Source organism: Micropterus salmoides, unplaced genomic scaffold (genome assembly GCF_014851395.1).
Source record: "Micropterus salmoides isolate LMB-PRFRI ecotype aquatic unplaced genomic scaffold, ASM1485139v1 Ms_hic_scaffold_1, whole genome shotgun sequence".
Classification (NCBI taxonomy): domain Eukaryota; kingdom Metazoa; phylum Chordata; class Actinopteri; order Centrarchiformes; family Centrarchidae; genus Micropterus; species Micropterus salmoides.
In genome coordinates, this window is record NW_024040040.1 from 66,270,368 (window position 1) to 66,287,064 (window position 16,697).

Below are 16,697 nucleotides of genomic sequence, written 5' to 3' on the forward strand. Positions count from 1 at the left end.
AGTTTCTACCTGAACAGCCAGAGGAGCAGGATAACCTTCAGTATGCCAGCATTCACTTCACCAACAACCAGGCAGATCCTCTCTACTCCAACATCAGACCAGCTCGCTCCCTCAGACACACAGAGCAACAAGATTTCATGGACTATGCTGTTGTCACATTTAAGAGTAATACTGCCCCGAGGTGAGCAGCTCTTCTCATATTATCCTCACTACAATTGTTGTAGTCAAGACAACCCAAACCGAGACTATGTGAAGACCAAGACCAGAGTTTATTGAGACTGAGACAAAACAAACTTTTAAGGGCTGAGACCAAGTCGAGACCAAGACCAGTTCCCCACATTACATGACACACAATAAAATGTGGAACGAGATCATAGGTACTTCTCAGGTTGATCTGAAAGATCCACATTCCCAGTAAAACACCCACATACAAACACTAAGAGCTGAAATCAACAAAAGCTTCTTTATTCAACACTCCTTTTCCATGTTTACCATCGCAGGAAGGGGGAACATATTTTTAAGTAGGATTATTGGTTGCATTTGAAGCAATACGTTTTTTTGTAGTACTCGAGACCAAGACCGGTCTCGAGTACTACAACACTACTCACTGCAAGATTCAGATGACATAACAAATGAAATAAATGTGTTGATTTGTCATTTCCCCTGTTTTTTATATTTTAAACTCTAAAACACTGTTGGGATGTGATGGTAATTATATTTTTTCAAACAATATCTTCTTTTTTTTCAGATCCAGAGGTCAGGAACCTGGAGAGGATCCATCTGCATTGTACAGCACAGTCAACGACCAAAACATATATGCATTTATGATAATTCTGTTTCTTTTTTAGTTCTTTCTTTTAGTTAATATTTTTCTTGGGATATGCCTCTCCAAATTTACAAATGAATTATATGCCCTAGAGAAACTTACTTTGTTTTTAGAATATGTAAAGTATTTGACTGCATTCACCTGTAAATATAATTTGTCTGACTTTTTGTAACATTTAGTCTTTTCATGTAACTTTTTTTTGAAAAATAGGTCTTATACTATCAATAAGACTGCATCATGTTACTTTTTTCCACACTGATGCAGCACAACAATTTGAACCCATGGTGTGCATCCAAGCGATGCATCAAACTGTTTCCTTCTGTTCCTGTTTAGTTTAGCATCACTGACAGACCCTAAACTATGACCACATTTACGATAAGATTTCCTTAGATAGTCTTTGTTGTTTGTTGGATGTTCTGAAGTGCCTCAAAACTAGTTTGTTACACTCTCTTAAATAGATAGACAGAAAGTTCATAGTTTGCAAAAACAACAAAGCAAGTTACTTTTTAGTGTGAACTTAAGTCTACTTGTATATTTGGTTCATTATTCATGTAAATGATGTAAAGAGGAAGGAAGTTGGGAGGATTTTACAGAGTAACGTTGTCTTTTCAAGATAACTTCCTTTCATGTTAGGTAGAAGTGTTTTTGATGCGAATGATTTACTTCTGTGGACATTATTTAGCTGCAGACATCTTTTAATGTCTCTGAAGTCACACAGCGAGACGCGAGGAGCAGATATGAGGTTAACAGCAGCAGCGAGAGGATTTGTCGTCCTTCTCCTGACTGTACCAGGTGCTGTATATCTACATTTATGTATTTACATTTAGTCAGAGCAACCTGAAGTGATTATAAGAAAGAACATTTAATTAAATTATTCATTCTGAGATCTCCATATTCCTATATTTGACCTGTTTTATGCAGTGTGATAATTTAAAACACCTTAAAACTCTGACTGCAACACCAACATTAGCTTTTGGACTCAGTGCTTCTACTTGGATGTTAAATGTCTGTATCTGGTTTGGTAGCACATAGTGGTTTGTGGATTTAATTGGATTTTTCACATATAATCTGTGTGTGTGTGTGTTGTGTACGGATAAGGCAAATCAATTTTTAAATAAATTGTGATATACCCTTGAATTACTCATAATTATTAAATATGTGATAAAGGAAAATACACTAAAATACTAATTTATGATGCAATTTATAAAGATTTACTCAGGTGGTCTCCATGTTTACTGGGAGTCTCACTTAAAACACTATTTCTATGTATTTATTCACCTTTGTATTAATTACCTTATTTATTTATTGCCCTTTATAATCTTCAACTTAATTGTTTTTCAAATGTATTTTTTAATTTTAATATTTTTGTTAATATGTTTATTATTCTTCCTTTGCATTTTCTACCCTCTTTATTATGGCATTTATTTTGTCTCCTCTTTACATTTAACTATGCATTTCTGCCTCATTACACACATTAAATAATTTTGATTTGATAATCTGTCATAATTTTCTGTAGTCCATGGCCAGTTTCAGAAAGCAGGATTACTAGAAGTATGTTAAGCCTTAGATGAGGGAAACTCTGCGTTATCAGTTTAAGAGACGAGATCAGAAAAAAAAACGAGATCAGTAACTCCAGCAATTTATGCTGTAAAGCTAAGCTGCTCGGGAGAAGGTTTTCTTCAACAAATGCTGAGTTTCTCTGACTCTTCCCCTCCTGCGGAGCCTGAAGCAGCGGTCTGACGCAGCGTTTCATTTCCTCATTCATACTGTCGATACCAAAGCAGAAACTGAAAACATTCATTTGCAGAAGTTTTTGCAAACGTCAAAGTCCCAGTTAGATATAGGTTCCGTACCCAAACATGATCTTCAACATGATCAATCTGTCATCAATGTAAGGACTGAGACAGCGACATTGTGGATTCATCCTCAGCACAGATAAAATCTATACGGGCTACTCTGTCCTTCTGTGTATCACTGTGACTCTGTGGACATTAAGGCAGCAACAGTTACACTGAAACATTTAGTGGCCTACACTACTGCAGTAATCACTGTTTCAATCAAACTAATCTATATGCCTGTAGCCTAACTGATCAATGAACAATCATTTGTCATGTTTAGGGCTGTCCCTAAAGCTAAACTGAGGCTTATTTTTGACCTCTCTCTCTCCCCTCTCTCTCCCTCCCTCCCTCCTGCCATTCACCGGTCTTGTGCAGAGTTTTACGTGCATGCCGTGCTGCCGACAACTGCATGCGCGTCGCGGTTCCTCGCGGGTCTAAAAACGATATAATATTCTTTGTGTGGTTCATCAACGGTGACAAATTATCCAAAAGTCCCGCGACAACTCGGCACAACACCGGTGAAGCTGGGGCTCCATCTTTTCAGCAAGTGTTCCTCTTCTGCCACACAAACATACAAGCTACGCCTACACATGACGACCCAGGGTTACAATTTTGGATTTATTTACGCACTTTAAAAACATTTATTGAAAGTGTTTTTCTTTACACATGTTTAGTTAAAGAATCAAACATTGAAATGTATATTGTAATTGGCTGTATATTAACTTATTGTCAGAAAACTGGTGGTTCTATGTAAAATTAAACGTTGACACTAACATATAGACAAAATTGCATGTTTCGCTGCGAAGCTTCGAATCAGGCTCCACCCATAGAAGCATTGTATCTAAATGTGAAATGAGCATAATTTTTTTACATAAAATAGGCTGGACGTCTAAAACATTACAGTCAGTTTGAACAGAGACACATTTTCAAATGCAAATGACCAAAATTATTATTACTGGGTCAGACTAATCATAGGTCCATGACTAAACTGTGTCTTATCTATATTTTCATCTTCAGTTATTGCCAGTGGTATTTTGTCCCTGTCAGGTTACAGGTGAATAAATATAATTAAAATCCAATGCAACATTACAGAAATTCAAGTCTGGTAAATGATGAATGAGCAGACTACGCTGAATAAAATGTATTATTGTTAACTAAGTGACTCCTTTCATCCTGTGATTTAAGAGAAACATCATGGTCCACGTTTTGAGCATCACTGGGTTAAAATAGAGGCTTGTTTACCTGTTGCCATGGTGAATCGTCCTATCAGATCTCCATTGATGATGCTTTTTTAAATTCCCCCTGCACACACAGGGACCCTGGATCAGCTATCAGCTATATCTGATGTTATGGGGAAGGCCTTCAGTCAGCAGCCATACCACAAAGTGAATTTATTTTTTAAATTAGACGGATTTGATGACTTGATCTTTAAAAACTGACAGCTAGTCAACAATAGTTACGTCTGTGCCATCATCCCCTCCATGAGACTTCAGAGTTAGGGTGTATGATCTCCAACAAATATTTAATACAAGGTTTTAGTGAGCAAAAAGTAAATAAATGCTCCTCCGATTCCCCCCTAATGTCCTTTTCTATGTCTTAAATGAATGGACCGAAGCTGTAGCACCAACATTGATAAATATTCCTATTGTATCAATAAAAACTGAAACACCTGATGAAATACGTTATTCTTTTTCAGTTCTAGTTACAGAGATACGTTTTTGTGACACTGCTTATCCAGGATAGCTGTTCCCAAAAACACGCTGGTACCTTGATCCTCTTTGTCTTACAGGATATTACATAGAACCTACACAAGTTGTCCAGTCTTGTGCCATGGAGAGCCGACAGTCTACAGGTTTTCTCCCCTCTGCCTCTAAAAGTCTTAAAATGACATGAAAACCTGTAGACTGTTAATTCTCCATGGCAAAGGGTTTGACTCCCAACGCAGTTTTGTACATGTGCAGTAGTTCAGTTAAGTTTTACAAAAATAAATATATGAAAATAAGTTTGTTCTCTGATGTTTTGAATCTGATTTTGGTTTCTGATGTCATCTGTTTTTCAGTGGTACAGAGTCAGAATGGCTGGGGAGTGACTTACACTCCAACTCAGATCTGTGCCTTAAAAGGATCAACAGTGGACATAAACTGTACCTACACATATCCATCCAGCTTAAATAATCATGATACCAAAGTTCAGGAAACATTCTGGTTTACGAAAGAGGGTAATAATGTTCAAGTGGATCTGAAAACGGACCCAGAGTATTCAGGTCGTGTGGAGTATATTAGTCAGAACAAACGCTGCACTCTGAGAATCACAGACCTGAGAGAGAGCGACTCAGCTGAGTACAAGTTCAGGTTAATAACAAACCAAGAAAGTGGGAAATATACTGGTTCACCTGGAGTCACTCTGTCTGTCACAGGTAACATTTTCATCTGAATATTTATCAGTTTAGTTTCATGTGTTCAACATCTTGTGAAGGTTACTTGCATCTGTGTGCTTGTATGTGTTGACAGTTAGAAATGAAGATTTCTGTTGTTCATGTATTCAGATCTGCAGGTGCAGGTGAGCAGATCAAAGTATTCTCCCTGGGCAGAGCTGAAGTGTCACAGCAGCTGTCGTCTACCTGGCCATCCTTCCTACATCTGGTACAAGAACGGACAGAAAATTCAGGAAGAAACATCTACATATTCAGGCCCCTTTGATCTGCAGGCAGCTTTTCCTGTGCTGTACGAGGATATGAGAAGTCCCACTCTCCTTCAGTGTGTGAGTTTACATCCAGTCTTCCACTGACATGACACCATCTGGTGGAGTAGTGTAACTAATGCTGTATCATGAATATATGTGTCTTTAATGGGTGACAGTAATTGTGTGTGTGTTTGTGCAGTTTAGTTCACTCAAGCTTTTTGTTTTAATTTTTAAGCACTAGTTCCACAACAATTTGAATGAGGGATACTTTCCCACAAAATAATTATTAGCAAATAATTAGTAAATATAAAAGAAAAAAAGGAAATCAGCTTTTACTATAAAGGTGTGTAATTGGTTCAGGAAACACCAGAAGAAACACAAAGTCTTCAGAATTTTTGTGACCACAGCAACTCTGGACAGCAGCAATAATCAAACATCTAAAAAAAAATGGAAATGTAATCTGTTTTTCTTTCTTTAATTTCTTCCTGAATAAATGATTCTCTTTAGGATTGAACTATCAACAACAAAAGACTGTTTAACAAAAACATTTTAAAGTTAATGTATGTTAATATCTCCTGCAGATGCTCCAAAGTTTCCCTCCGTGTCAGCGAGTCCCTCTGGTGATTTAGTGGAGGGCAGTCAGTAAATCTGACTTGTAGCTGTGATGCTAAGCCAGCAGCTAACTATATCTGGTACAAGAGGACTAAAAATCCAGACCATGAAGATCTCAGTAAAGAACCACAGCTTGTCTTCAGCTCCATCCAGTCCTCTGACTCTGGAGAGTATTACTGTGCAGCTGAGAACCAGCTGGGGAGGAGGACATCTGAATACATCTTTATTAATGTGAAATGTGAGTGAAACACAGGTTTAATGCTATTGAGAGATTAAATACACTCTAAAAATATCATCACAGTATAACATCATGTCAAGTGAACTTCTGGGATATCAATCTGTCCAGTTAGGAAGAATAAGTAATTGTGAATCACCTGTTTTTGGAGCGGCAACAGCAAGACAACCCCCCAAAAAATGAATGGTTTTGCACGTGGTGGCCGCAGACAGTTGTTCTCTCCTTACCCTTCCTGACTGATTGTTCTTTAGTTTTGCATTTTGTTAGCGTCCTCGTCACCACTGGTTGCATGACGCAATATCTGCAGCCCATTCAAGTTGCACAGGTAGTCCAGCTCCTCCAGGGTGGCACATCCATATGTGCCATAGGAAGTGCAAAACTAAATCTCTGGAGTATCCCTTTAACTCGACAACGAAAAGATTTTACCTGCCTGCTTCAAGTTTTCTGCTGTAATTCACTGAGCAGCTTCAGTACATTTAGACCACGATCAACTTTCTATATCCTGCCAAATATGCATCAACTTATGATAATCTATATTCATGTAATACAGATGCTCCAAAGCTTCCCTCTGTGTCACTGAGTCCCTCTGCTGAGATAGTGGAGGGCAGTTCAGTGACTCTGACCTGCAGCAGTGATGCTAACCCAGCAGCTAATTATACCTGGTACAAGGAGAATGAAGACTCACCAAAAGCATCAGGACAGAACTTCACCATCACTGACTTCAGAGCTGAACACAGTGGGAATTATTACTGTGAAGCCCAGAACAGAAGAGGACGTCATAACTCCACCTTACATCTGACTGTTGTGGCAGGTACGTTTTTCACTTCACTTACACATGTACTCATCAGACATCTTAATGAAAAGTGGGGAGATTAAGGGGTGCAATTAAATGAGGCCCTATGTGAGTTAAACCGTCCATGTGACACTTCTAGATTCCTGGATCTCTGCAATAAACTTGATGAGAACAATGTTATCATAAGCAGTCTAAGGTTAAAATCAAGGGCAACTGGACTTAGTTGAAGATACTAGAAGGTAGGGAAACTCAGCTGTTTAACCTCTGTGGGGTCGTTTGCCAAGATGATCGATACTGCTGGTTCTTAGTGCTCCTGGCATTTGTAATAACAGTCGTTATGGTCATTAGAGTCACCTGAGGCCAAGTCTGAATGACCATCGTTGGCATCCTCACCTGAGGCCAAAAGTGAACGTTTGTTAAGTTTCCTGGGAAGGGATGAAAGGACAGCATTGTAAGTGGGGGACAAGTGGTGTCGCAGACCCCCTCCACTGTTAAGCAACGGCTTCTCAACACGGGTGTAAATGAATATCTTCACACCTCTTTCAAACCGACCATCCTCTCTGTCTAAAATTTGCACTTTTATCCTTCAGATGTAGGTAAACTGCTGGGATCTGACCTGAGGATTTGGCCCTTCAGTGTTGAGCCATGCGTTTGTTAGTGGTTGTTTAGTTTCCTCAATATACAGATCTGTGCATTGCTCACTGCATTGGACCACATACACTAGATTGCTTTTCTCGTGTTTGGTGTGCGGTCTTTAGGGTGAACCAGAATCTGTCTTAGCGTGTTCTTGGGTTAAGAAACACAGGGATGTGGTGTTCGCTGAAAATCCTCCTGAGTTTCTCTGATATTCCAGACACATATGGAATCACAATGTTGCTGCGTTAGATCTTCTTTTCCGTATCCCCTGTAGTGTTGGTGTTCTTCCTCGATCTTGTGGCTGTTTTCCCCTGTTTTAGTTCTTATAGGAGCCGAGACACATTGTAAAAAAGGGCTGGGTGAAGTGGAATACAGTTCAGAGTAACTGAGCTTTGCACTGCCTTATTTGAAACTCCCAGTTGTTTGCACCTCACCTGCAACATTTGCACTAAAATACCAAACAAACAGGCAAAGTGAATTTCAAGTCAGAAAAATACTGCAGCTTTGTTCGCACTATTGTTGTTCTGTTCACAAAAATTAGGAAAGCTAAAGTCATTGATTCAAGCTGTCAAAATGAGGCAGATTTTCATTTAGAGGAGAGATTTGAGATGATGCCAGGGTGTCCAGATTTAGCCATGCACATGTGACTGAGAGAAGGTCATAGGACAGACCAGGGAGACAGTAAAGGGGTTAAGTCTTCCTGCTGGCCAGGGGGAGCTTGGGGATACAGGAGGACATTGTGTAATGTAATGTGTCTTTTAAGATGGCAAAAGATCTTTCAAAAGAACATACATAATACATGTGCAAAGAAAAATATTTTTGTTATATCACGCTATGTGGCCAAACATCTGAACACACTCAAATGAGTCATTTTGTCTTATTCCAGTGTTCCCAGGAGTATGGAAATCAGCAGTCTTTGGAACAACATCTGCTGTTTTCCTGGCTATCATATGGCTCTCTGTCCTCCTACTGATAGGGTGAGTAGATTTGTTTTACTGATGCATTTTACATTGAATACCAGAGTCTTGTTAGCAGCCAGGTTGGCAGATGAATTATTATTTCCTTGGTTTTTAATTCATTCTAACCAGGAAAAAGAGATCCTCCAAGCAATCATCTGAGCCTGGAGATAGACCAGACGACAGGGAACAGGATGACCTTCATTATGCCAGTTTCCACTTCTCCAATAACCAGACAGATGCTGTCTACTCCAACATCATACCAGCTGTCCCCCGAAGACACAAGGAAGAGGAGGAGGAGGAAGTTGTTGAGTACGCTGGCGTCAAATTTAACAGTGCCAGTACTGCCCCAAGGTGAGCAGCTCCTCTCACAGGAACATTATCCTCACTAAAACCTCAACATGGCATGCAGTTAATGGAGCTGATGATCAAGTATTTCATTTTAACACTTTCATTCCTGTTGCATTTGCTTGTTTTCTTTACATTTTCACTATCACTGTTTGTATTTGTGAAGGAATTTAAGGGTACTATGACCCAGGTTTCCGCAGGTCATGATAGGGTCAATTGCTGAGCTAAAGGAAGCCAAAGGTGACAGCCAGGGCCTCTCCAAAACTGTAGGCCAGACTCTGTCTCTCCTCTCTGCCTGCTTGTCGGCTGACTGATGCAGCTGAGTTGATAAGGATGCACTGTTATACATCTGTTAGGAAACCCAAGGTCAAGATTATCTTTATGTTGTCTCATTACAGACTGACTGGCTATGTAGAAAAGGACACTTATTTGGACACTTAGTGAATCTGTGTAGGTCTAGGAAGGATAAATATCAGACAGGAAGTAGCCTTCAGATTTGGTGTTGGCATTTCATGTGTTCACATGTTGTGTGCCGGCACTGCATCTCCTCGGCCGAGTCTCATTAAACCATGCTGTGTAAGCCTTCATCAGTCTCTTGAAACGTCTTCATCACACCTGAACCTGGCTCACAATATTTTCACAACAGTTTGAGTTAATACTATATCTTTATCTTTTTTTCTCAGGACCAGAAGTCAGGAAACTGGAGGATCCAGCTGCATTGTACAGTACAGTCAACAAAACTGCTGAACGCAACCAGAACGTCTAATCTGTGCTTTCTGTCATTTTTAAATGTGCTAGGCTCTAGGGATGGCAAAGTTAGTCTGTGGTTGGTTAGTTAGTTTTGCAGTCAGTTGGTCTGCCACTTGCAGAGTCCATACTGAAATAGTTCAACAACTATTTTTTACTGACATTTATGGTTCCCAGAGGATGCATCCTACTGACTTTGGTGATCCCGACTTTAACCCTGCACCAGAACCAGGGTGTCATTTTAGTTTTTTGTGACATGTCTTGACAACTATTGGATGGATTGAAATGTGTTATTTGCTTCTTTGGTTTATGACCAAATACCTGAAAAACTAATGACATTCCCAGCATCCTCAGCTGTACTTTCTGTTTAGTGCCAATTAACAAATGTTAGAAACTAACACAACTAACATGGTGAATATGATAAACATTATACCTGCTAAACAAAACTAGAACCCACTTGTAAAACCATGTCTCCATAATGCTAGTGATAAAAAAAACTCTGCAGGATACATTTTAACCTTATTAAAGATTAATTTAGACCTAGCAAACATTTTCCTAATTCTTCTACAGTATAGCTTCAGACATACTTTATCTCTGTAGTACTGCATCAGATATCTAATAGGAGGTAAGCTGTAATTACTATTTTTTATTTAATTGTAGTATAAAGTTGCTATTTAAAAGCTCATTGGGAGACAGAGAAAGAGGAGAGAGGAACATGATTTAGGTAATCTAGTTGTAATTTCCTTCTGTTGTCACTAGATTGTAGTCAAGAGCCATATTTTAGATCCCATAATGTGCACGTCTCTCTTATCTGTGTAAACAGTTTATTTTCACCACATTGTTACTCTCCTCTTTTTTTTTTTACCAGTTCCATTATTACAGTTTTTAATTCGGTGATTATTTCCGGTTATTTCCGCTAAATTATATTACATCTCATTACAGTTGTCTGTCTTGCTTCCTTTTTAATTCCTTGTTATTGTGGTCCATCTCCTTTGTTCTGTAATGTTTTGTTTTGCCTAAAATAAAAACATGAAATGCTCACCAGTCATATCTACACTGAGGCCACACTGAGTACATATTGCTTCATTTTAAGAGGTTACAAGCAAAACAGGCAGGCGCACAATGGACTGGACACTAACATGCTGGAGTTTCAGTCCAGCAGGAGAAGCTTAACAAAGTGACAACATCTGTGTACAGCGGACAATTTCAGTCTGTCACAGTCAATAGAAGAACTGCATGTGAACTAAACTAACAGCCACAGTCCTCTGATGTAGTAAATACAAATAGTTAAATTTGTGTTGCAAATTGTAACATCTACACGAGGACGTCATAACTCCGTCAGGACAGAACTTCACCATCACTGACATCAGACCTGAACACAAATATTACTGTGAAGCCCAGAACAAAAGAGGACGTCTTAACTTCACTTTACATTTGACTGTTGTGGCAGGTACGTTTTTCACTTCACTTACACATGTACACATCAGACATCTTAATCCACCATATGATGAAAAGTGCAACTTGCTGAGTAGAAACCAGTAAGGCATTTTGTCATAACACTATTTCAGCAAATAATTTACTTGTAAACGTGATTAAATACATTTCGGATAGAATCTAATTATATGCAGGTTTCATGAAAGAGGTACATTGAGCTTCATTTTGTCGTCTCTCCCATCAGTTAGACTCTGATCCTGCGTATAAGAACGTCTCAGACTTTAAGAGCGTCACTGCAGCACAGACAGAAGACACAGAGCAGCAGGAAGACATGGTGTGAAGTCCAGTCAGGTTAGAGCCTCCTGCATCAAATAAAACAGGCGACTTCAGATTTCAGACTTCAGACAAAGTAGGACAACATGGTGGTGTTAGCAGGTTGAACTGAATCATGATGACCTGTCAGCCGATAGACAGGTGATGTTTGACATGATTAAATTATGTAAGCTTATTATTTCCTGCAGAGTTTGTTATATTAGTTAGTTATGTCAGGAATGTGAGGAATAAAGTTGTTATGGAAACTGTTATTTTGAAATTATACCTAAGAAATAACTTATTGACTCATGAGGAGCTTCTGTGTGCATTTCAGCTTTTCTGCTTATTTTCCATAATATTATTTAATTTACCAGACAAATAAAATCTTGTCTTGGCTTATTGCTCACACAGTCAGTTCTTGTCACTATAAGGATGAAATGTGCCACAGTGTAACAGATTATTATGATTTGGGATGTTGCTGATATAAAGATGCACAGACAGTTTAATGAAGAGGAATTCAGGAACATTCATTTCAGCTGTAAATGTCAATTTAGTCCACTTAAATTGTTTGGGGTCATTCATAGAAACTTAATTTGAAGCTTTTCAGAGCAAAAGCCCTTCATTAAGAGCTTCTATGAGCCTTCATTCAGCAAGTTCGTTACAGAAGTTAAAATGATGGTAAGAACAACAAACCAATAGTTTCAATAATAATCTGTCTATCACAACATCCAGCTCTTCATAATGTGTAACAGACTGCTGGACAGGACAGGTTAAAAAAACCCACAAATCAACATGTTAAGAATATTTTTTATTACTTTTTTGCATGAAAGAATATACCGTTAAGAATAACAGTGTAAAAGTAAAACCACTAACACTTACCTGATTATCCATATCATCAGTGAGTGTATGTGTATTAACTAATGTAATACAGCTGTGAAGTAACAATATTGGTGTACTGTCAGTAAGTATCAGGAAAATATGGAATTGAGAGTATTTGTCATGCTCAAGTTTATCTTCATGGTAAAGTGAGTTTTTGAAGCCATTTTCATCAGTCAATTAGTTAAAAGTTGCATCGTACAGTTTCAGGGCTGTGTGTCTTTATAGAGGCACAATGAGCATCAACTTTCTAACTTTGGTGACTCTCAGTGATAAGCAGCAAAGAAAATACACTGTGGTGTTAGAGAGAAATGCACACCGGTAGATCTGACCTGGGGATAATGGGGTGGACAGGCTGAAAGCAACACACAGTCTGGAGCTGCAATGATTAATTGCCAACTATTAAATTTATCGCCAACTATTTTGATAATCCATTCATTGGTTTGAGTAATTTTTTAAGAATAAAAAAGTCAATACTCTCTGATTCTAGCTTCTTAAGCATGAATATTTTCTGCTTTCTTTATCCTCTATGACAGTGAACTGAATATGAAAAAAAACAAGACATTTGAAAACATTATCTTGGCTTTGGGAAATACTGGTCAACATTTTCAGATATTTTGTAAACCAATCAACAACTCGATCAAGAAAATAATCGACAAATTCATCAAAAGTAAAAATAATCCTTAGTTGGACGCCTAACAAAGACTTTACCAATTTTCAGTGAGATTGTCTCATTTTGCTATGAACAACACTATATACCCTGCACTTCCTGTATCTACTGGCACTAATAATTAACTGCCCCAAAAGTAAACTTCAATTTGACCTAACAATCAGTGATGGTAAAATGTTTCAGCGTCCTGATTCAGGATCTGTGATGTTTCACTGCCCTCTAGTGGTGAACCTTTGTTGTGGCACATTCAGGCTTCCTCACTCTGAGAGCTCCCTCCACTGCCTGTTTCAAAGAGTCACTTCACACAAATTACAAGAAGACATATTTTCTGTCTTACCTCCAGCAGCATCTTGTCAGATGTGCTCTGTGTTACAGTGACACAGAGTCACAATGACTGTGAGTGAGAGAGCTGCAAAATGTAATTCATTGTTTCTGATCTACTTTTCTTACATGTTTCTCAATACTGAATAAACACTGAGCTCAGCACGTGACTTTTTGCATCCCATACTGCTGCAGTCCATCTCTTTGAACTCATACTGGTATAAAGGTTATTTCACTGTCTAAAGATGCACTAGACCTTTCTAGTGATGCATGAAACCAACTTTCACGCCTGTCTGTTCTCTTTTCTCTTTTTGAATGGTCTTTTCTTGTGTCAGTGGGAAGCAGCAAACAGGTTTAATACCAACAGGGCATAATAATATTTTCTTATTCTCTCTTATTAAGTTCTTAGTTTGCTTTATTTTGATGTTGGTGTTAACTGGCATTTGGCTCATCATGAATATTAATAATCTAAAGAGGAAGGAAATCTAGTAGTTTAACAGCCTGATATCCGTGTTCTGCTTGCTGACACAGAGGAAGGCTTCTTGAACGACAGCGTCCTTCTTCATTGTAAGTAGATTTATTGATGTGACTGATACTGTATATCTGCCTTGTAAATTATTTTATCTGCTGACATGTTTTATTGTCTCTGAAGCCACACAGAGAGATGAGAGGAGCAGCTATGAGTTTAACTGCAGCAACAAGTGGATTTGTCGTCTTCCTTCTCTCTGTGTCAGGTACTGAATATCTAAACTTACATTTATTACATTAAAAGGGAATCTGGGAAATGTATGTCTTGTAAAAGTAGGCTGAAGGTCAGATGTGAAAATAAGTGGATCAGAATGAAGTATCAGGATCAGTTGTTCACACTGTATGATGAAAACAGCCAGTTTGGGTGGTATTTCCTAATTTCATTGTGAACAGTGTGAGTTCATTTTTCCAGAGCTGATGCTGCCTAAACGATGTTAGCACTATGCTGTGTTATTGTCGCATTGAATGAAGACATGCAATGCAATTTAACGCACCAAAGCGTCGGCTTGTTCCATTATCCAACTTGTACAATGGAAATTAGACAACAAAGTGTAAACCGGAAACAAAGACTTCAAATAGTTCCTATTTGAAGCTACTTTTATCACAGTGAAGGTTTTAGAGAGATAGGCCTACTGGTCTCACACAGTGAAGTCATACTGACACAACTTCTCTCATATCTTCATCTGCTAGTTCCTTTTCCTTTTTGTCTGTCTGACCTCAGTGTGATGTTTCTGTGCTCTGTGTTGACAGCAGCAAGGTCCAAAAATAACTTTCTTTACTGCCTGCCACTGTGACAAGCAGGTATTTTTTGTCTAACACACAGAAATTGTCAAATTTTAAACACAAAAAACATTGTGCATGTCTTTTAGTACATGACATTAATTTCACTTAACCTAACAATCACTAACAGCCTGATATTTCAAAGGTAACGTTACAGATGACAGGAAGCCTAACAGTCAGTTAAACCACCAATGAATGGGTCCATATCTCAATAAAAACGTCTTCTTCTGGATCCCAACAAGCAAATAAAAAATACTCCTTTCAATACAAAAGTTGGCCAACGAAAATAAAACCAAGTGATGTCTCTTGTCTCTGATTGACAAGCTTATGATTCTCCATCAACACCGGAGTTCCCTCCTGTTGTCTGGCCGGTGCTGCTGGTAAGCTCACCGGCTGTCACTCAGGAGGGACTGGGCCTCTTCCACTGCTGAGTTTGGTTCAAACACCGCCACAGATATTACCTGAGCTGACTGCTCTGTGTGTCTTGTGTGTGAGGCAGGGGTGTGTACCGATCACCATAATAGGCTACACTAAACTTACTACACGTGTCTTTCTGTTGAACGTTTTCTCTGTCTGCCAAAATGGCGGATGGTCTGACGATCTGCCAAAAATTTACCCTCATTCAGCGGGTGCTAAAGTCAGAGATCTTGATAGCAGTTTTCTGCATCTTATATTTAGCTGCTAGAAACTCTCCCACACCTCAGTGCGCTGTATTTATTTTTAGCTTTCACACTTAACTCAGCAGCAACCTGACCGCAGAGTGAAGAGAGAGAACTGACCAAGAAAAGCACAGACTCTCTAATAATTTATATTTCTCCTCTTATCCCGGTCAGTAAACTGCATTAAAGGTCACAGGTCTGATACTTTCCTGTTCACTTCACTGCACCTTCAGACTGGATGATGTCCTGCCTCAGTGCACATAGAGATGAACTGTAGAAAGCATGTGTACATCTTCCTTTGCACTGACTGTGAATAACTGAGCAAGACTTTGTGTTTAGACTTCTCTCTGTTCACCCTAGTTTTATTCAGAAATAACATCAAAAGTCATAAAGCTTTAAGTAATTAGAACAGGAGTTAGGAAGTGCTGGAAGAAGAATGATACAGAACAACTGAGTATTTTATGTACCACTGTTCTGCTGCTTTCTCCCAGAAAAGAGAGTAAAATGTCATTTTATTAACTTTCTGTTTGGATTACTTGTGTGTTGACACATAAGCTTTTCAGGCATTTCTGTTTAGATTTTTTTGAATGAATGGACCCAAGCAGAAACACCCAGAAGTAACTTGTCACAACATTAAAATGTGACAAACACCTTATAAACTTTCTGTGACAATGACTGCAGATAATTCAGGATTTTGAAGCTTGTCCAGGTTACGTTTCCCTCAAACCATATTGGTAGTTTGATCCACTTTGTCTGTTATTAATGTTGATTGTTTCTGATGTGCTCTGTGTTACAGTGGTACAGAGCCAGAATGACTGGGGAGTGACTTACACTTATACTGAGATCTGTGCCTTCAAAGGATCAACAGTGGAAATAAGCTGCACCTACAGATACCCAACCACAAACAATTACCATTATACAGTTGAGAAAACATTCTGGTTTAAAGGTGATGAAATTGTGGATCTGAAAACAAAGTCAGAGTATTCAGGTCGTGTGGAGTATAACTGTCATATGAACCGCTGCTCTCTGAGAATCACAGACCTGAGAGAGAGCGACTCAGCTGAGTACAAGTTCAGGTTCATAACAAACCAAGAACTTGGGAAATATACTGGTTCACCTGGAGTCACTCTGTCTGTCACAGGTAACATTTTTATCTGAATATTTATTTATTTAGTTCCAAATGTTCAACATCTTATGAAGGTTACTGTGTTTCTATGTTGACAGTTCAGTCTAAAGTTAAGATTTCTGTTCCTTATTCACATATTCAGATCTCCAGGTGCAGGTGAGCAGATTACAGGAGTCTTCTAACTGGGCAGAGCTGAAGTGTCACAGCAGTTGTCTTCCACCTGGTCATCATTACTACGTCTGGTACAAGAATGGACAGAACATTTGGGGACAAACATCTAATTCTTATTCAGCCTACTTTGATCCTGCAGACAGTTTT

The 16,697-nt window shown here is 38.7% G+C and overlaps 1 protein-coding gene and 2 long non-coding RNA genes across 3 annotated transcripts; all 3 read left to right on the plus strand.

Annotated features, from left to right (window-relative positions):
- Positions 1-921: 921 nt before the first annotated feature.
- LOC119892017 lies at positions 922-5,451 on the plus strand. Its single transcript, XM_038704120.1, has 3 exons — positions 922-1,618; positions 4,724-5,080; positions 5,210-5,451. The coding sequence occupies exons 1-3, from the start codon at positions 1,453-1,455 to the stop codon at positions 5,449-5,451; spliced, it is 765 nt and encodes a 254-aa protein (XP_038560048.1). The 5' UTR covers positions 922-1,452.
- Positions 5,452-8,365: 2,914 nt separating this feature from the next.
- On the plus strand, positions 8,366-9,971 carry LOC119899241. Its single transcript, XR_005443758.1, has 3 exons — positions 8,366-8,599; positions 8,711-8,932; positions 9,610-9,971. It is a non-coding gene; the product is annotated as an uncharacterized LOC119899241 (long non-coding RNA).
- A 3,827-nt stretch (positions 9,972-13,798) lies between these two features.
- On the plus strand, positions 13,799-16,388 carry LOC119899326. The gene is made up of 3 exons (XR_005443797.1): positions 13,799-13,853; positions 13,939-14,020; positions 16,050-16,388. It is a non-coding gene; the product is annotated as an uncharacterized LOC119899326 (long non-coding RNA).
- Positions 16,389-16,697: the final 309 nt, after the last annotated feature.